We start from the raw sequence: 16,314 nt of genomic DNA, 5'->3' as shown, positions 1-16,314 counted from the left end.
AATATCTTTCTAAGTTTAGGAAGATATTGTGTATACGTAATAATTTTCAATGTTTGGTTACCTCATTATACTATAAATATATTTCAACAGTCTCCCAAGTTTTCAAGCCTATCAATAATAAATACACAAATAACTAAAGTTTTTTGATAAAAAAGAGAAGCAAGTATGGCTAAATCAACTTCTTCACTTGTTGTTGCCATCATCTATCTGATGATGTTTTCTTTAGGTAAACATTTATTTTAAAATTTATTCAAAAAGTATACTTGGTTATGGTATATGCTACCTTTCTACTTTCTCATGCAACATTCAAAGATGTTCATGTAACTATATTAAAACTTAGTTTTATATTTATTTATTTGCAGAATATCAAATATGTTGTGTTTAGTCTATTATATCTCCTAACTCTTAAAATAGTTTGTTATCTTAATTCAAAAGAAAACGATTTTGTTTTATATAGTTGAAGAAAATATGGGATGTGAAGTGGATTATGGCTCATGCAAGGATATAGGAAACTGTGAAGTTATGTGTATGGTTAAATTTGGATCAGCTGCAACGGGTTACTGTGTCGGAGGCAATGAAACTGGAAGATGTTATTGTGATTTTCCGGGCCCTTGTATCGGTTGATAATATTCATGTGTGATTCAAGCTGTATTTTGATTTTTTTAATGAATTAAGAAAAAAAAACTTAAGTTGAATGTCAACTTGACAATATATTGTTTGTTTTTACTGTTTTATTTTAAAAACATAATATAACTTAACAGTATATTTTTTTCTTTTTAAAAAGATATTGTATATTAAATATCAGAATGCTATTGGTTGCTGAACCCAAAAATAACTCATGATCTTATAACTCTCAGTTTGGATTGGTTGACAATTTAGTTGTTATAATAATTTAAAATATTTTAAATAAGGCAGTGATATTTGTTGGATCCAGTTTCGGTCAGTACATTAATGGGCCGCGATCAAAGATATGAACCGTAAGGAACTGAAGTCCATAGCAAGCAATCGAACTCGAAAAAAAAAACTTCAAGGTCCCGGAGATCGCGGAGCAGTCACGAAAATTGCGGAGCAGACACGAAGATCGCAGAGCAGTTACGAAGATCACAAGGTCGACTCACTATAAATGAAGGAGAACAGACATGAAGAAGGGGACATTGAAAACCCTAGAGAGAGCCACATACATACATCGACCTTGTTTTCTTCCCAATCTTAGATCCTTTCTTTACCAATCTCATTTGTATCATTCGATCTAGTTCAACTCATTGTATTCGATCTTATTCATCAATAAAGTCCATTTTTACCTACTGGAAATTGTTTACGTCGTTGTGTTCTAAAGATATTGTTGCCTACATCATTTGTCTTCCCTAGATCAAACTCCCGATCACTATCAAATACTTAGTGTACATTTTAGGTTATACATTTTGGCGCCGACTCTTGGGAAGATAAACAAAAAATATCTTTGCTAAGAAACCGATCTAAGTTTCCTAAGCGCGGCTATGGATCCCACCCCAATTCGATCCAACTGCATCGAATCAATCGATTGAAGCTGCTCATAGAAACGATATAGAACTCTCGAAGGCACTATTTTCTTCCATTTGATTATTTTTTTTTGGGTCTGATGACAGTAACTAACGTCTCAGATTTTTTTTAATCTAAATGTTCAGGGGCGTGTGAAGGTTCTCTAGCGTGTTCGACGTGCCATGTGATCGTTGGTAAAGCTAACAGTCTTTTTCTTGCAATAAATTGATCATCAAGTGTGATTTCACCAAACTGTGATTGGAAATTACGACACTGAATACTACAACAAACCTGAAAGAGCCAACATATGAAGAGAATGATATGCTGGATCTTGCTTTCGGGTTAACAGAAAGGTGAGTTCTGTCTCTCTTATGCTTTAACTCGGATTTAGTTATATTATGGTTGTTTTACCTTCTTGGTCTCAGTCTCAGTCAATTCTTGCTCAAGCACTTGTAGCCTGAAGTTTCTCCTCCTTTTCAGAATCGACATTAGCGGGTTTCAAATCAAGGAACATGCACTCCTCTTTCAGCTCATCCATGCGTTTCACCATCAACATATACTCAGAGCTTTAGAGTTGAGACTGGTGCTGCAAATTGAGCATTGTTTTGCTTGGAAATAGATTCCTTATAACAACGTCCTCATAACCATTGCAAAAAATTTTCAGACTTCAAGTCCTAAGTAGAGGGGGTAAAATCACTATTCAAGCTTTGTATGATCCCATTCGTGTTAGTAAACAACTAGAAACTGTTGTCTTCTTTAAGCACTTAGATTCTATCTTGGTTACTCTATGGTTTCTGATACAGATGAAAGAAGAACAGTGTGTTGTTTGCTATTGAAATTGGCCTAATTTTTTCTGAACGAGCATAATTTGAATTGTTGATATGAAATTGGCCAAACTTCATTTATATAACGTTCGGGTGATTGATTTTAGAAACAAATTGAACAATTTTTAAATGATTGAATGATATTTTTTAAAACCAAAATACTACTCCCTCTGTTTCTTAAAGAGTGTCACTTTAAGGGTTTTTTCTTGTTACATAAAAAATGTCGTTTTAGATTTCCAATGCAATTTTTACTTACTTTTAGCTGAATATTAATAGTAAAATGCATTGATTTAATAAATAAATTTATTTATTTTAAATACTATTGGTCAATTAAATGTAATTAATGAAAATACAAATATATTTCAGTCATTTTCTTAATATGTGTAAAAATGTCTAAGTGACACTTATAATGAAACGGAAGGAGTATTTGTCAGTGTAGTTGATTTACTGTCTTCTTGGAATATGTTTTTGATAACTACACTAAAAGGAAACTCATATTTCTTTAATAAAGCTACAACCAGATAAGAGAAGACATATTAATGCATGATTACGTTAGGTGTTTAGAATATAATATTTGTGCTAAGAAAGTGACGAAATTTTGCAGATAATTAGATGAATTTAGGTAATTGCATTGTATAACCGTCGAACAATTAAAAATTTATTGGATAACTGAAAAAATTAATCGTGATATTCAACATATTTTGTGTCTTATATACTAAAACACTTTTTACATCTACGGGCTCAACCTCTTCAACTTTTATTTTTCTGTTTTTATTTTATTTTCAAAAATCTTTTCATCAACAAATTTGTTGACAAATTTCTTGATCCATAATTTCCTTTACTATATGGTTATTGTCGCTACCAATAGGATTCTCCAAAAACAGAAAAGCTAAGATCTAGGTGAGAAACATTAAAAACAAAAAAAAAACTGGATTAAACCGGAGGAAACCAACGATAACACCGAAAGGAAGGTGTATCACCGGAAAACCAAGCCGGCGAAGACAGTGCTATGGGAGTCACCGTTTTCCAGAGTCAAAAGCCGGCGAAACTGGTGCTAGGATAGCTAGCCACCGTTTCCCAGAAACCGAAAGCCCAACTAACGGGATTCTAAGCCGGAAAAAAACTGGCGTTAGAAAACAAAATTCATAACTTTTTTCTTGTAAAAGATATTGATGAAAGAACAAGGAAAGAGAGAAACCTTCTCTCTAAAAGCAGAGATAGGCAAAGAAAAACTGTTTGTTACTAGCTAACGGTTGTCTTTTTATCTTTCAATGATTGTAATTTTTATTTTTTATTTTGCAAAAATAGTTAGTTCTATGATTCTATCATATTATATTTCTCTAAACTAATTATTATATGTATCATGTATGTATATATTTAATTTAAAATAAATAAAACCTAATAACAACAAAGAATTAGGGAAACCACCCACAAGTAACCGTAAAATTATAGGATTTTTTTTGGTCAAATTTTTTATGAGCCGAGAAGAGAAGAAGGTTATGAGGACGGTCGTACTCTTATAGAAAAGCTTGGCTTAGAGCACAAGATGTGAAGCTTATGAGGAAAGAGAGACAAGAAGTCAACAATAATACAGTGGGCACTTGCGGCTAAAGTCGTCTTGTGCCACCAACTTGTATTTCTATCCATCTACTTCCCTAGGCTACTGGGCTCTTTCGGTGATGGACAAACATAAGAGACACTTGTTAACAAAGACGCAAAAAGGAGATGGTGCACCAGAGAAATCTATTGACAATTGATATAGCAAAGATGTTAACTTGAAACCCTGTTCCATTCCATACCCGAAACCTTAAACATACGGTTGAAAGTTTCCAACCTTTAGACATCTATTTTTACTCTGGTTTCTTGGTGGTCTCAGGATTGTTGTTAACGTTTGAGTCATTAGTCGTCTTCAAGGATTCGTCTTGTTTCGCTTTCTTCTCAGCTTCACGAGGACTGGTCAAATTCTTCTCAACGTCCTCACTCTCTGTGCCTTGTGCAGGTTTTTCAGAGTCTATAGTCAGAGTTGATACCTCATCCCTTGATGCATACCAGGAATGGCCACAGGCAATACACTCCAGCTAGATCCATAAAACAGAAATCAGAATGTGATTATTAATATTAATGGATATGCACAGTAAGAGAAGAAGATCATGATGTATATATCCGAGAATAGGTACGGAGGTAATATGGAAAAGCATAAGAACCTGATAGCGATCTCCATGCCCAGCTTGGATGATATCCCTCAGGCCAACTTTAATTTGACTGCATCTTGAGCATCTTGCATCAGTCATCTACATCCAAAACCAACACATGATATGGTCAAACACATTCCCCCAACTGAAATCCAACAAGCTAGTCAGAAATGAGAAAAACCTGCATTTTTTCCGCATCATCAGGCTCATTCTTCTCCGTTTCCTCAGCAGTTAGACCCTCCTGAATCCCATAAATACCAAATCTTTATTCGTTTTAACATGTAAGACTCACTAGTCATTGCTTATTATGACACAGAATAAGATTTAAGTAATGGAGAGTGAACGAAAACAGGGAGGGTATCTGTGTGCAAATATGTAACATAACAAGTCCCTAACCTTTAACTCAGTGGGTGACATGCTCAAAATCTTGGCTGGTTCTAACTCGCCATTGAGCAGTCGTCTAGCCAGCAGTGCAGTGTTCTGCAGATAAAACAAAATGAAATTTACCGTTAAACACTTAGAATAAATGCTAAAGTGATGTCTACGGCAAACTGAGGACCTACACAGTCTCTCTAAACTCATAGACCAATTGTTATGAATAAGACAATCACGTATGTATTGTATTGGTCAGGGAGCCAAGAGCAAAAAAAAATAAGGAAAACAAGTAATGAATGTGGAACCTTGAGATTGAAAACCAGTGCCCTCATCCTTTGATTGTATTTGTGGTAATCCGATGCAAGAGAAACATGTAAAGCCAGCTCAAGAGCACACACCGGAGGAACAGCAGCATCTGGCCAGAGAAAGCTCTCATCCTGTCAAAGAAAAGGGTTTATTCCAGTAACTACTGAACTCTGTATGAAAGATCAAAAAGTTAGAAACGTCTAGTTAAGAGTTAAGACCTTTAATGGATTATCGTGAGCTCCATTTTCAGTCTTTGCATCTTTCTCACCCTGTTCAAGATCTGAAGCCACCTTTGTTTCATCGGCAGCGGTGTAGCAAATGTTCTGGACTGCTTCCAGAAGCTTTGCCAAACACTTGTCACGATGAGCATCACCTGTTAGTGAGTTAAACTTCTGTAAGATGGAATGATACTCGGAGGAAATAGCGCTTCCAGGGGTCTCAGGTTTAAGAAAGGCATCTTCCTCCTTTCTAACGTCAACAGGAGGTATGTTAACTTTGCGGGAAGATCTCTTAGCCTTCAAGAGAGACTCAAGATCAGGATGCAGTACCTCAGGTTCAAGGTCAGGAAGATCACCCAATCGCGACATAGACTTGTCAACAAGGAGGTCAATTTCATGTTGTTTAGTATCCTCGTAATCCTTATCGGTCAGCTTCCAGAGCTTCTTTTCGACAGTATCATAGACCTTGCGGACGACAAAACCAGGGTTAACTTTGCGTTTAGGAAGCTGCTTATGGGCGGGGACAAAGTAGACAACGCATCTGTGCATAACTGACTCAGCTGGGACCTCATCACGATGGAAACTGTAGAAAAGTTCTCGGGTATCACTAGATAGCCAGTTGCCACCACCCTTTTTCTCCGCTTCTTCAGGGCGATAAAACCACTGTCCCAGAATCATCATGCTTCCATCTTTTGTTTGAGTAATATCCTTGATAATGGCAACATATGGCTTTTGGCTTTTGTCTTCTGGGACCAACAGCACCGGATCCTCCTGTCAGACAGAGTGGAAACAAACAAATGGTCTCAAGCAAGCACGGAGACTAAACAGAACCAAAGTTGACAACTTTCAACTGACCAGATTGTATGTGTTGCCGTCGTAATCGAATTGCAAGAAATGGGTTCTTCTCCCTTTGCCTTTACCCGTAATCTTAACGGATTCACCAACCGGGCTCGCGTCATCGGGCTTCTCCTCCTCTTCTTCTTCTTCTTCTTCCTCCGTTTCCTTGTCGTCTTCGAAATCTTCGTACAGCTTCACCGTCTTACGCTTCCTCCGCTTCCCCTCCTCAGGGCTCCTCGGCTTCCCTCCCTTGGACCTTGTTGCCGCTACTTCCTCTTCTTCTTCGTCACTCGACACTTGTGCGAATCGCCGTGACAACACCATCTCTCTCTCTCTCGATCAATTTTGCTCCTCCAAACTATTCTTTTACTGATAAATGATAATAATAATAATAATAATAATAATAATATACGTACTCTCTCTCCTCTTTTTTTAGTCGGCAATCAAGAAAGTCCAATGGGCGCATAGACAAGTACAAGAAGATATATGGACTGCTTTATTAGCCCAATAATCCATTTCACTACAAATTAAGATATGATGGATGAGATTGGTCATGCAATTCTTGTCCCATATATCAGCGGCTCTACCGGTATTACATCACGAGTATCCGGTTTGAGATGGGTTAGTCCGTAATATAGACGCGGTTAGCGGGTGACCTGCAACAATTGAGATCAGCCATACAAATGAAGATTGGTTCATTTTCTTCTTTTTGGATGTTATCATTGATCTTCTTTTTTGTTTAGATAATTAATTTCATGTGTTTTCTTTGTCTTTATTGTTTATCAAATTTCTTTCTTATCATGTCAACTTTCTGAAAGTGGTTCTCTTTTGTTTTCAATCATTCCATTTGTGATTCTCTTTACGGTTTCACTTACTATTCTCTTTCTTTTTCTTCTCCTGTTCACGCTAGATCAGTCATGCATTAAAAATTATATTCTTCTTCTCCTGTGAAGAAATGTCTCTAATGTCTGATTACCGTGAAAACTTCTCTAAACCATGTTTAATGCAGCTGTTTTTGAGCTTAAGAGTTGATTTTGAATCGTTCAAAGTCAAATTAGCCTTCCATGTTCTTCGACGTGGAATCTTTGAAAGTTACCTAGCTTCACATCTTCCATGTATTGTCATAAATCATTCTAAAAAAGTATCATTCTACAAAAGCATCCTACGATCTTTTATATCTTGAAATCTTTTCATCGCTGTTTCATTAGTAACATTCTGAAATGCATCTTTCTCAATATAATAAACTAAACAATCATTAAGAAACTCATCGCTGATCCGATTTCGTCGATCTGTCTTCACAATCTTCATTGCTGAAAAACATCTTTCAACAGTTGCAGTCGCGACTGGCAAAATCAAAGCTAACTTCAAAAGCTTATAAACCAAAGGAAGTGATAGATGTTTTCGTGTATCCACCAACATACGAGCAAGATCTCCTAGATTCTTCAAATGACTAAATTTTTCATCATGTTGAAGATTGTCAATGTATATAAACAACTGCTGCTCAAGAGATATGCACTCTGTATGACTAAAGTCGTAAGGATAGAACTTGGCTACATCAACTTTGATTGGTCAAACTCTGAAAATGAACCAATAGGAGATAAAGAAGCAACACATGTAAGCAACTCGGTGTTTACCTCAGTAAAGCGATCATTAAATTTTTGAAGTTGCAAATCCAAAACAGCATATAAACAATTGACCTTGTAGTGATGCATGTTTTGTACTCCTGTTTTTTTCCTTGGTCTCTTTGGGTGAATAAACTCATCTTCCATATCAACCTTCTCAATGCCATACTTCTCACAAAAAGAAAAGAACTTATCCATCAAAGAATGCCACCCATTATCTCTGAAATCTTGGAGTTGTCTCTTTGTTGATTTCACCAGTGACATAGCATTCAAAATGTCTTGATCCCTTTGTTGCAAAGCTTTGGATAAGCTATCTGTAAGTCCTAAAAGGTGAACCATCATTTGCAGATAAAACACAAAATCAAAATCCTGGAAGTATACAAGAAGACCATATGCTTGTCGCCTTTTCGAGTCTTCCAAGCCCTCATTCTGAATATGTTTAAGCACATTGATGAAGGGAGAAAATAACTCAATCAAACACAACAAAGTTTTGTAGTGAGAACCCCAACGTGTCTGCCTTGGTCTCTGAATAGCAACCTATTGATTCAACCATTTTCCTGTGTTGATTTTACCATCAAGAATATCTTCCTCAATCATTTTTCTGTGATCTTCTTTAATCTTATACTTTCTCTTACATGAAGCTCCAACCACATTCAACAATAGAGAAATCATATCAAAGAATCCTCCAACCTCAAAATGCTTTTTTGCAACAGCCACAACAACCAATTGAAGTTGATGAGCAAAACAATGGACATAATAAGCTGAGGTGTTTTCCCGTAAAATCAGTGACCTTAATCCATTATATTCACCTTTCATATTACTTGCGCCATCGTAACCTTGTCCTCTCAACTTTTTTATGCTCAACCCAAGCTTAGCAAGCAAAGAATCAATAGCAGATTTCGATATACTGAAGATGTCTCAGCCACATGTATAATGCTAATGAATCTTTCTTTGACAATCCCACTTTTATCAACAAACTGAAATACTACTGCCATTTGTTCTTTATCGGAAACGTCAGCAGATTCATCAACCAGCAAACCAAAAACGTCATGATCAATTTCGTCAATAATAGATTTGATTACCTCTTCTGCAAAGCAATGCGCAATATCTTTCTGAATCTTCGAAGACACCATCTGATTATTTCCTGGAGCATTTTGTAAGACAACCTTAATCACCGCTTCATTTTGCTCAGCAGTGTATTTCAGAAGCTCCATAAAATTTCCTTTATTAGCAGATGTTTCTGACTCATCATGACCACGAAAAGAAAGACCTTGTCGCAACAAATATCTGGAAACATCAATTGAAGCATTTAACCGAATTCGATACTCATTATTGGTAATATCATCCTGCTTATGCAAAGCATGCTCAATAGACTGACCTTGTCTCTCATAACTGCATTATTATGAAAGCTATTAACTTTCCCCACATGCTCTGCAAGCCTACTAAACTTATTCCAGCTAGAAAAACCTTCGTTAGTCCATGCATCTGTTTTTCCACCTTTTCCATTACTATCTCTAAACAAGTAACAACATAGGCAATATGCAGCGTCTTTCTTAATACTATACTCTAACCAGTTCTTATACTGATCAAACCAAGCATGATTAAATCGCCTCATTGCACCTGATATCATTTTCTGTTTAAAGATATGACCATGAGGTTGGCGAGGACCTCTAATCAAATACTCCCTCTGTTTTTTATTGTAAGTAGTTTAAGCAAAATTTGTTTGTTTCAAAATATAAGTAGTTTTCATAATTTTAAGTAACTTTTACTTTTATTGGGTATAGTGTTACCAATCAAATAATATATGCTTATTTATGATTGGTTTAACTACACCTAATTTATATATCAAATGCTACTTTTGAAAAAAATAATAACTTTCTTAATATTTGTGCATTCATCTAAAACTACTTACAATAAAAAACAGAGGGAGTATCTATGAATTACCTCATCTCTTTTATTTGAAGGGTATTCAGATATTTTTTTTCCGATCAGCAGATCCCATGGTAAATCATCTAAATCACAAGACGGGGATGGCTCTTTTCTTTTTAAATTCACAAACTTTTCCATTGATTCTGCTGAAAAAATATAAAATATATTATTAAAAAGATATAATATAAACAAAAGCGATAATTTCTCATCTGTAAACTATGAACAAAAAAAAGTTCAATTGAGTTTGTTAAAAAATTAACAATTACGTAAAACTAAATTGTTGTAACATACATATATAATTGATATAAAGTTAGTAAAAGACAATAATATAAAAGCTTAATTGTAAAATCTGAACTTACATAGAATGCACGATGGATTTGGAAAAGAGAAGTAAGTTGAAAAGACAATAAAAAATCTATTCTAGAAACAGAGAAAAAAATAGGTTAAATATGTTAAAAGGGTTTAGGAAACAAATTATTTAAATTTTTTTTTTCTAATTGTTAGATCCATCGCCAAATATGTTGGGCTTTAGCCTGTGGGTCCAAACATTTTTTTGTGGGTTCAGAGAATCAAAAGTTTGTGGGTTCAATTTATTTTATTCATGCTATTAATAAGGAATTTTATTTTTTGTGGTGTCACCACCTTCAACGTGGGAGCGAGCCGAAAGTGAAATGTCAGAAGATGATGAAGTTGCTCAACCTATGGTATCTCAGAGGGATAAGTGGATGATCAAATGAAATCATTGGTGAATGATTATAAGGTAATGGAAACATTAAAATAACACTTTCTTCAAACTAAAGAAACCATCAATGTTTATGAGTTACTTGTCTTAATAAGCATGGTGAGTACAATAGTGGTTTTGATGATGATGTCTTGTAGTTAAATAATGATCTCTCCAATTCAGATCTCTCCAATTCATATACATATTTCTATGTGTCTTGCATTCAGATCAACAATAGTAATTTTCAGAAGGTTCACTTGCCAAAAATAATTTGTTTCGGGTCCTATTTAAAGTTAGTACATATTATCTTAACAATTAATATGCTTTTTTAGATTGTCAGTATGCATGAATGTTAGGTGATCAGTAAAGTTGTCAATCTAAATTGGTGAGTGATGTTTGAATTGGTTTGTTATATGTTGAATTGGTGATATTGATACAATGTTTTCTTGTAATTTTAAATTTGAACTACTAATAGCTCCAATGTCTTAGATGATGTTTTGACTGGAGTACAAATCTCGTATACTTGAAGTCTTATTTTGGCATGACGACCCGCTATACGGTAAATATATGATGGAGTGGAATTGGTCATGTATTACAGGACTGCGTCCGGTGGCAGATAAATCTTACACAAACAAAATGAAATGGATACCGTGTCGGGGCTAAACATTTTGCCGCGAAAAAATCCAAATTGACAAAAGATAAGTCTTTTTTCCACTATAGAATTGTCTTTTCATAGACATTTCAATTATTTGACATGTAGAGATTCACTGTACAATAAAATAAATAAATAAACATATGGATTAACGGAAGGGGGTTATTGGGAGATTGATTTGTGTAGAATTTGAAAATTTGAAAATTGATAGATTTTAAAAGTTACGTGGATTATGCAAATATATGTACTCTTGATTTGTATATCTTTATCTTACTTTTGTAGAGATTGTTAGATATTTTCTTTGATTGTATTACCTTCTTTCTATCATTCTTTTTGTAAACAAATATGTGATGTATGTTGTTCTAAAGATTTTCCAAAATATTTTATTTGAATATAATATGCCCATTTTTCCTTTTGAAAAAATATTTATTTGTTAAAAAATAATAATATATAATAATGTTAATATAATACGATGAATACTATATATTAACAATTTTAACTATCCATGGAAAACACAAATTGCTCCACATGGCTTGATAAAGCCTCAAGATAGTAGCATGTGGATGGAAGCGTGGATATAAATCGCTTCTCTTCATGGGTTTTTTTTTTTGTGTGACCTTTATAACCAATATCAGTTGTAATTGTCCATTGGGCTTCCATTAACAGAATATGTTTGACAAAAAAATATAAAACAAGATGAATTAATCTTTGTTAACAATAGTTATTTTGTATCTTAAACTTTTTTATTATATATATATATATATTTGAAATCTTATAGACTTATATGATATTTTGAAAATTGTCTCATCGATTAAAATATTTGGAATTGATCTCCGAAAAACACTAGAATTAGTTAGAGTTAGAAAATCAATCATACTTAACGTTTTGAATAACAAGATATTTGAATAGCTTTTAAAAATAATCAAACCAATGGATTTTATTAAAATTAATTCATATACAATTTGCAATTGAATATTTCAAAAGTTTCAAACTTTATAAGAATTTGTCTATCTCGTAAGTGTTTTTATGCAAATTATTACGATCATCAACATAAAATTAATTTTTTTTAAATATATCTTTTATACTATAAAACAGAAGTCATTTGACAAATTTTGGAGTGATACGTGTCTTTTATCATTTTTTAACTACAATTCTTTTTAGTTTTTAAAAACTGTTTTATTAACTAAAGAAAAAACAATTATTAATAAGAAATAACTGTTGGGTGGTTACACTCCCACTATTTACGTTCTATCTTTTGATCTTCAACTTTCGGTATCTGGGTCTTGTAAGGTTTTAGGGGTAAGCTATTGATTAGGTTTGGATTGTATTTGGGTTTGATAATTGTATAGATCGGTAGAGAATGGGAATTAGATTAGACGAATCACGTGTCTCAGTTATTCTCGGCTTTCGAGGTTCTTGATTTTGTAAACATGTCAGATGCTATTGGTGCTGTGTTTCTTGACGAATCATGTGTCTCAATACATGAAACAAAATCTAAAAATCATTATGTATACCTGTTGGTTAAATCACATACCTACAAAAACTTTTTCATCATGCTTCTGAGAAAGCAGGTCATCAAAAGATATGCAATGAAAACGAAGTGAATCATTTGGAATCTCCTCGAAATTCTTCTTAACGTGTTTTAACCAAACGAAAAATATTTTGAAAGGATGTGGTGTTCCTCTGTAATTCCCTAGATTAGGAGACAACTTAAAGTTCATCAAAATACAACATTTTCCTTCTAATGCAAGCTTGTATACGTTCTCCCTGTTAGAACATGATAAAACCATTATCAAAAGCATATAAACATAAACAACTCAGAATTCTATTGTAAACCTTATCATCCAAAAGGATTAAATCAATTCCACCAACATCTCCAGGCTTAATGACATTCTGAAATTTCCACATACGGACTACTCGGACCTTAATTTTCTAGATTTCGTTTTCAGAATATAGCTTTAACTGAGCAACAGGAGTGAAAGCAAGCTTCATCTTGCTCATAGCTAGAATAATACCTGGGAAAAAATTAAGATTAGAGTCGACAATTTGATATTGGAAAAAAAGGGGAAAGAAATTCAAGAGTTGCAGATTACAAACTCAAAAAATCCAAAAAATCACTATACCTTTTGCTAAGACGATACTGGATTTTTTTCATGCGATAGGTTTTCATATTTGTATATATAAGAGAGGTCGTTGATGATAGAGTATCAAATCGTAAAGTTGATGGTTGGATTTACGGGATAGTGGAGAAGAAAATGGAAGATACTGTGCTTGAAGAAAAATTAAATCAAATTAAGAAATAGTTATAGTGCAAAATTGATGGAGAAAAAAATTATATCTTATTGGGCTTAAGAAAATTTAGTTGTGTCTAATTGGGTTTAAGACAAAACCAAAGTTGTATACGGTTACATATTTTTCAATAAAAAAGATGCTTTTGGGAAAACCTTTTTGTTTTTAAATAATTTTTTTTTCAAAAAAGAAAATATTAAATTTGTACTTTTCTGCTTTGTAGATGAAGGTTTTCCACAATCATCTTTAGTCACATGCGCAACTTTTGGTTTTGATTTCGTTGATGAAAGTTGTCCATCTTCTTCAGCTAAAAGTGAAACATCTCCTTTAAGTTTCTTTGAAGAAAGTTGTGGCACACAATCCTCAATCGCTAACGTACTTTCTCGCTTTTCGGTTGGAGTTGATGTTGATTATGTGGAAGCACTTATCGAATTGGTAGACTCTTTGAAAACATCATTGACCGGAAAAATATCAATAAAAAACATTTATTCACATCTGAGGGTATACTATGAAAATCCTACAGAACAAAAAAGAACAAATTTTATTGCAAGTGTTCCCTAGTTATGTATCCAGAGATGGAGTTTTATTTTTTTCATACTTTGATAACTGTAAAAACATTTGTTTCTAAAAAGGTTAAAAGCATAATATAAGTTCAAGTGGAATAAGAATACCAAGTTCATAGTGGTTTCGGTGAAGTTTGAGAAATGAGGACCAATCTCAGGAATGTCAGTCTACATAGAAAATTCGTAAAACTACTAATAATAACAACAACAAATTCTGAGAACTATTTCAAAACATGATAATATAGAGTTTTTATCATTTTTACCGCATTGGCATCATCACTATGAAATCGTAAAATTTTAGCAGGGTCATCCATCATTCATGTTAACTTCTTTAAAAGTAGATGGTGTGTGATTCTTGGATGTTTCAGGTTTGTTAACTATGAAGACGAACTCCCGACACTCTAAAGCTAGAAGTTCTCCAGGGAATTCATTCCCACTGTTGAACTGTGAAAATGCATAAAAAATAAATAAGTTTAGATATTGAGATGGATAAAAGATCTATTTTACCTGAACTTGTTGCTCCAACAACTCATATGCCGATTTGTGAATTTGTTGAATGACTTCCCCGTCAAACATTACAAAAGAAGTGGTTCATGTATGATCCAAGACTTTACAATGAACCTTATATCTGTGAAAATAAATTATAGTTTAGCATAGTGACAAAAATAAATAGATGATATATTGCTTAATGACAAACCTTGTTTTTTTAGAACAAACAATTGTTTCGCATCCGTCACATTAGAACTTATCCATTTCTTTTTTTTTTTTGAACAAAACTTATCCATTTTGATTTCTTCAGTTTTGGGGTTTAAGTATGGGGTTACTTTCTTGGCACATCCTCGACAGCCAAGATACCACCAAGGAGCCTCAGTTTTAAGTGCACATATTGTTGCATATATACAATACATTGTTTCCTACAAATAAAGAGAAAATTTAAATAAAATGGCTGCATATGTAACTGATTTAAAAATTTGATGAAAGAGTACAAAATACCACTTACCTCATACGATGTTAACAGCTGAGAAACTGTTTTGCGATTCTCAAATGGAATCTGATCCGAAGAAACTTGGGTATAGGTTGACAAAGTCAAAAGGGAGCCACATGATGTTGTAGACGTAACATCTTTTGACATTCTAGTATAGTAAAGTAATATCATTAATCATAAATAGAAAATTATAATAGAATATGAAGTGAAAAATAAACCGAACTACTTACTTTTCTTTGAAATCATTTATCTCAGCAATGTCAGAATTAATGAACAACTTTATCGAAGATTTTCCACTTTGGATTGCGTTTCTCCCTTTTTTCCTATATCAAATTGCCGACTCCAATCTTAATTTTTCCAGGTATTGTTCTAGCTATGAGAAAGATGAAGCTTGCCTTCACTCCTGTTGCTCAGTTAAAGCCAGATTCTGAAAACGAAATCTGGAAAATTAAGTTCTAATAGTCCGTATGTGGCGATTTCAAAATGGCGTTAAGCCTGGAGATGTTGGTGGAATCGATTTAATACTTTTGGATGATACAATACATAATAGAATTCTTAGTTGTTTATGTTTACATGCTTTTGATAATGGATCTATCATGTTCTAACCGGAAGATAGTATACAAGCTTGCATTAGAGGAAAACTTATATCCGAGTTCGAAAACGATTTGGGAGAAGGAAAATGTTGTATTCTGATGAACTTTAAGTTGTCTCCTGATCTCGGGAATTACAGAGGAACACCACATCCTTTCAAGATATTTTTCACTTGGTCAACACACGTTAAGAAGAATTGTGAGGAGATTCCAAACGATTCATTTTGTTTTAATTGCATATATTTTGATGACCTTCTTTCTCAGAAGCATGATGAAATTTTTTTTGTAGGTATGTGATTTAACCAACATGTATATATAATGGTTTTTAGATTTTTTTTTCATGTATTGAGACACTTGATTCGTCTAATCCAATTCCAAAAATATTGTCCATAAAAAATGGGTGTAATAGGAGGTTGTTGTTGTTGCTCTTTCCTTTTTCATATGATTCTTGCTTGTTCAGATCGAATAAACTCATGTATATTATTATCATCGATAGAGCTTAAACTCGTTAGTAATATTTTATTTTCCTCCTCCATTTTTGTTAGAGCTAATTTTTGGCTTGATTTTGTATATGCAATTGAGTCATCTTGTAACTTTTTTCTCTAGTTGTTGCACTTTCTTTTAAGAAACTAAGGATTTGCTCATTTGATTAAACCAAGGTAGCCATAGATGAGTTATTACGTTCATCAAGTT

The 16,314-nt window shown here is 33.6% G+C and overlaps 1 protein-coding gene and 1 long non-coding RNA gene across 2 annotated transcripts; one reads left to right on the top strand and one right to left on the bottom strand.

Moving 5' to 3' along the window:
• The first annotated feature begins 72 nt into the window (after nucleotides 1–72).
• LOC103853521 lies at nucleotides 73–711 on the top strand. Its single transcript, XR_630271.2, has 2 exons — nucleotides 73–226; nucleotides 458–711. It is a non-coding gene; the product is annotated as an uncharacterized LOC103853521 (long non-coding RNA).
• A 3,311-nt stretch (nucleotides 712–4,022) lies between these two features.
• LOC103853520 lies at nucleotides 4,023–6,658 on the bottom strand. Its single transcript, XM_009130422.3, has 7 exons — nucleotides 6,289–6,658; nucleotides 5,434–6,204; nucleotides 5,215–5,346; nucleotides 4,931–5,014; nucleotides 4,716–4,775; nucleotides 4,547–4,633; nucleotides 4,023–4,420 (listed from the first exon to the last, which is right to left on the bottom strand). The coding sequence occupies exons 1-7, from the start codon at nucleotides 6,592–6,594 to the stop codon at nucleotides 4,193–4,195; spliced, it is 1,668 nt and encodes a 555-aa protein (XP_009128670.1). The 5' UTR covers nucleotides 6,595–6,658; the 3' UTR covers nucleotides 4,023–4,192.
• Between the last annotated feature and the right edge of the window lie 9,656 nt (nucleotides 6,659–16,314).

The sequence above is a fragment of the Brassica rapa genome, chromosome A02 (genome assembly GCF_000309985.2).
Source record: "Brassica rapa cultivar Chiifu-401-42 chromosome A02, CAAS_Brap_v3.01, whole genome shotgun sequence".
NCBI classification, from domain to species: domain Eukaryota; kingdom Viridiplantae; phylum Streptophyta; class Magnoliopsida; order Brassicales; family Brassicaceae; genus Brassica; species Brassica rapa.
Note: the sequence above shows the minus strand (reverse complement) of the source record. Positions and strands in the feature narration are given on the sequence as shown.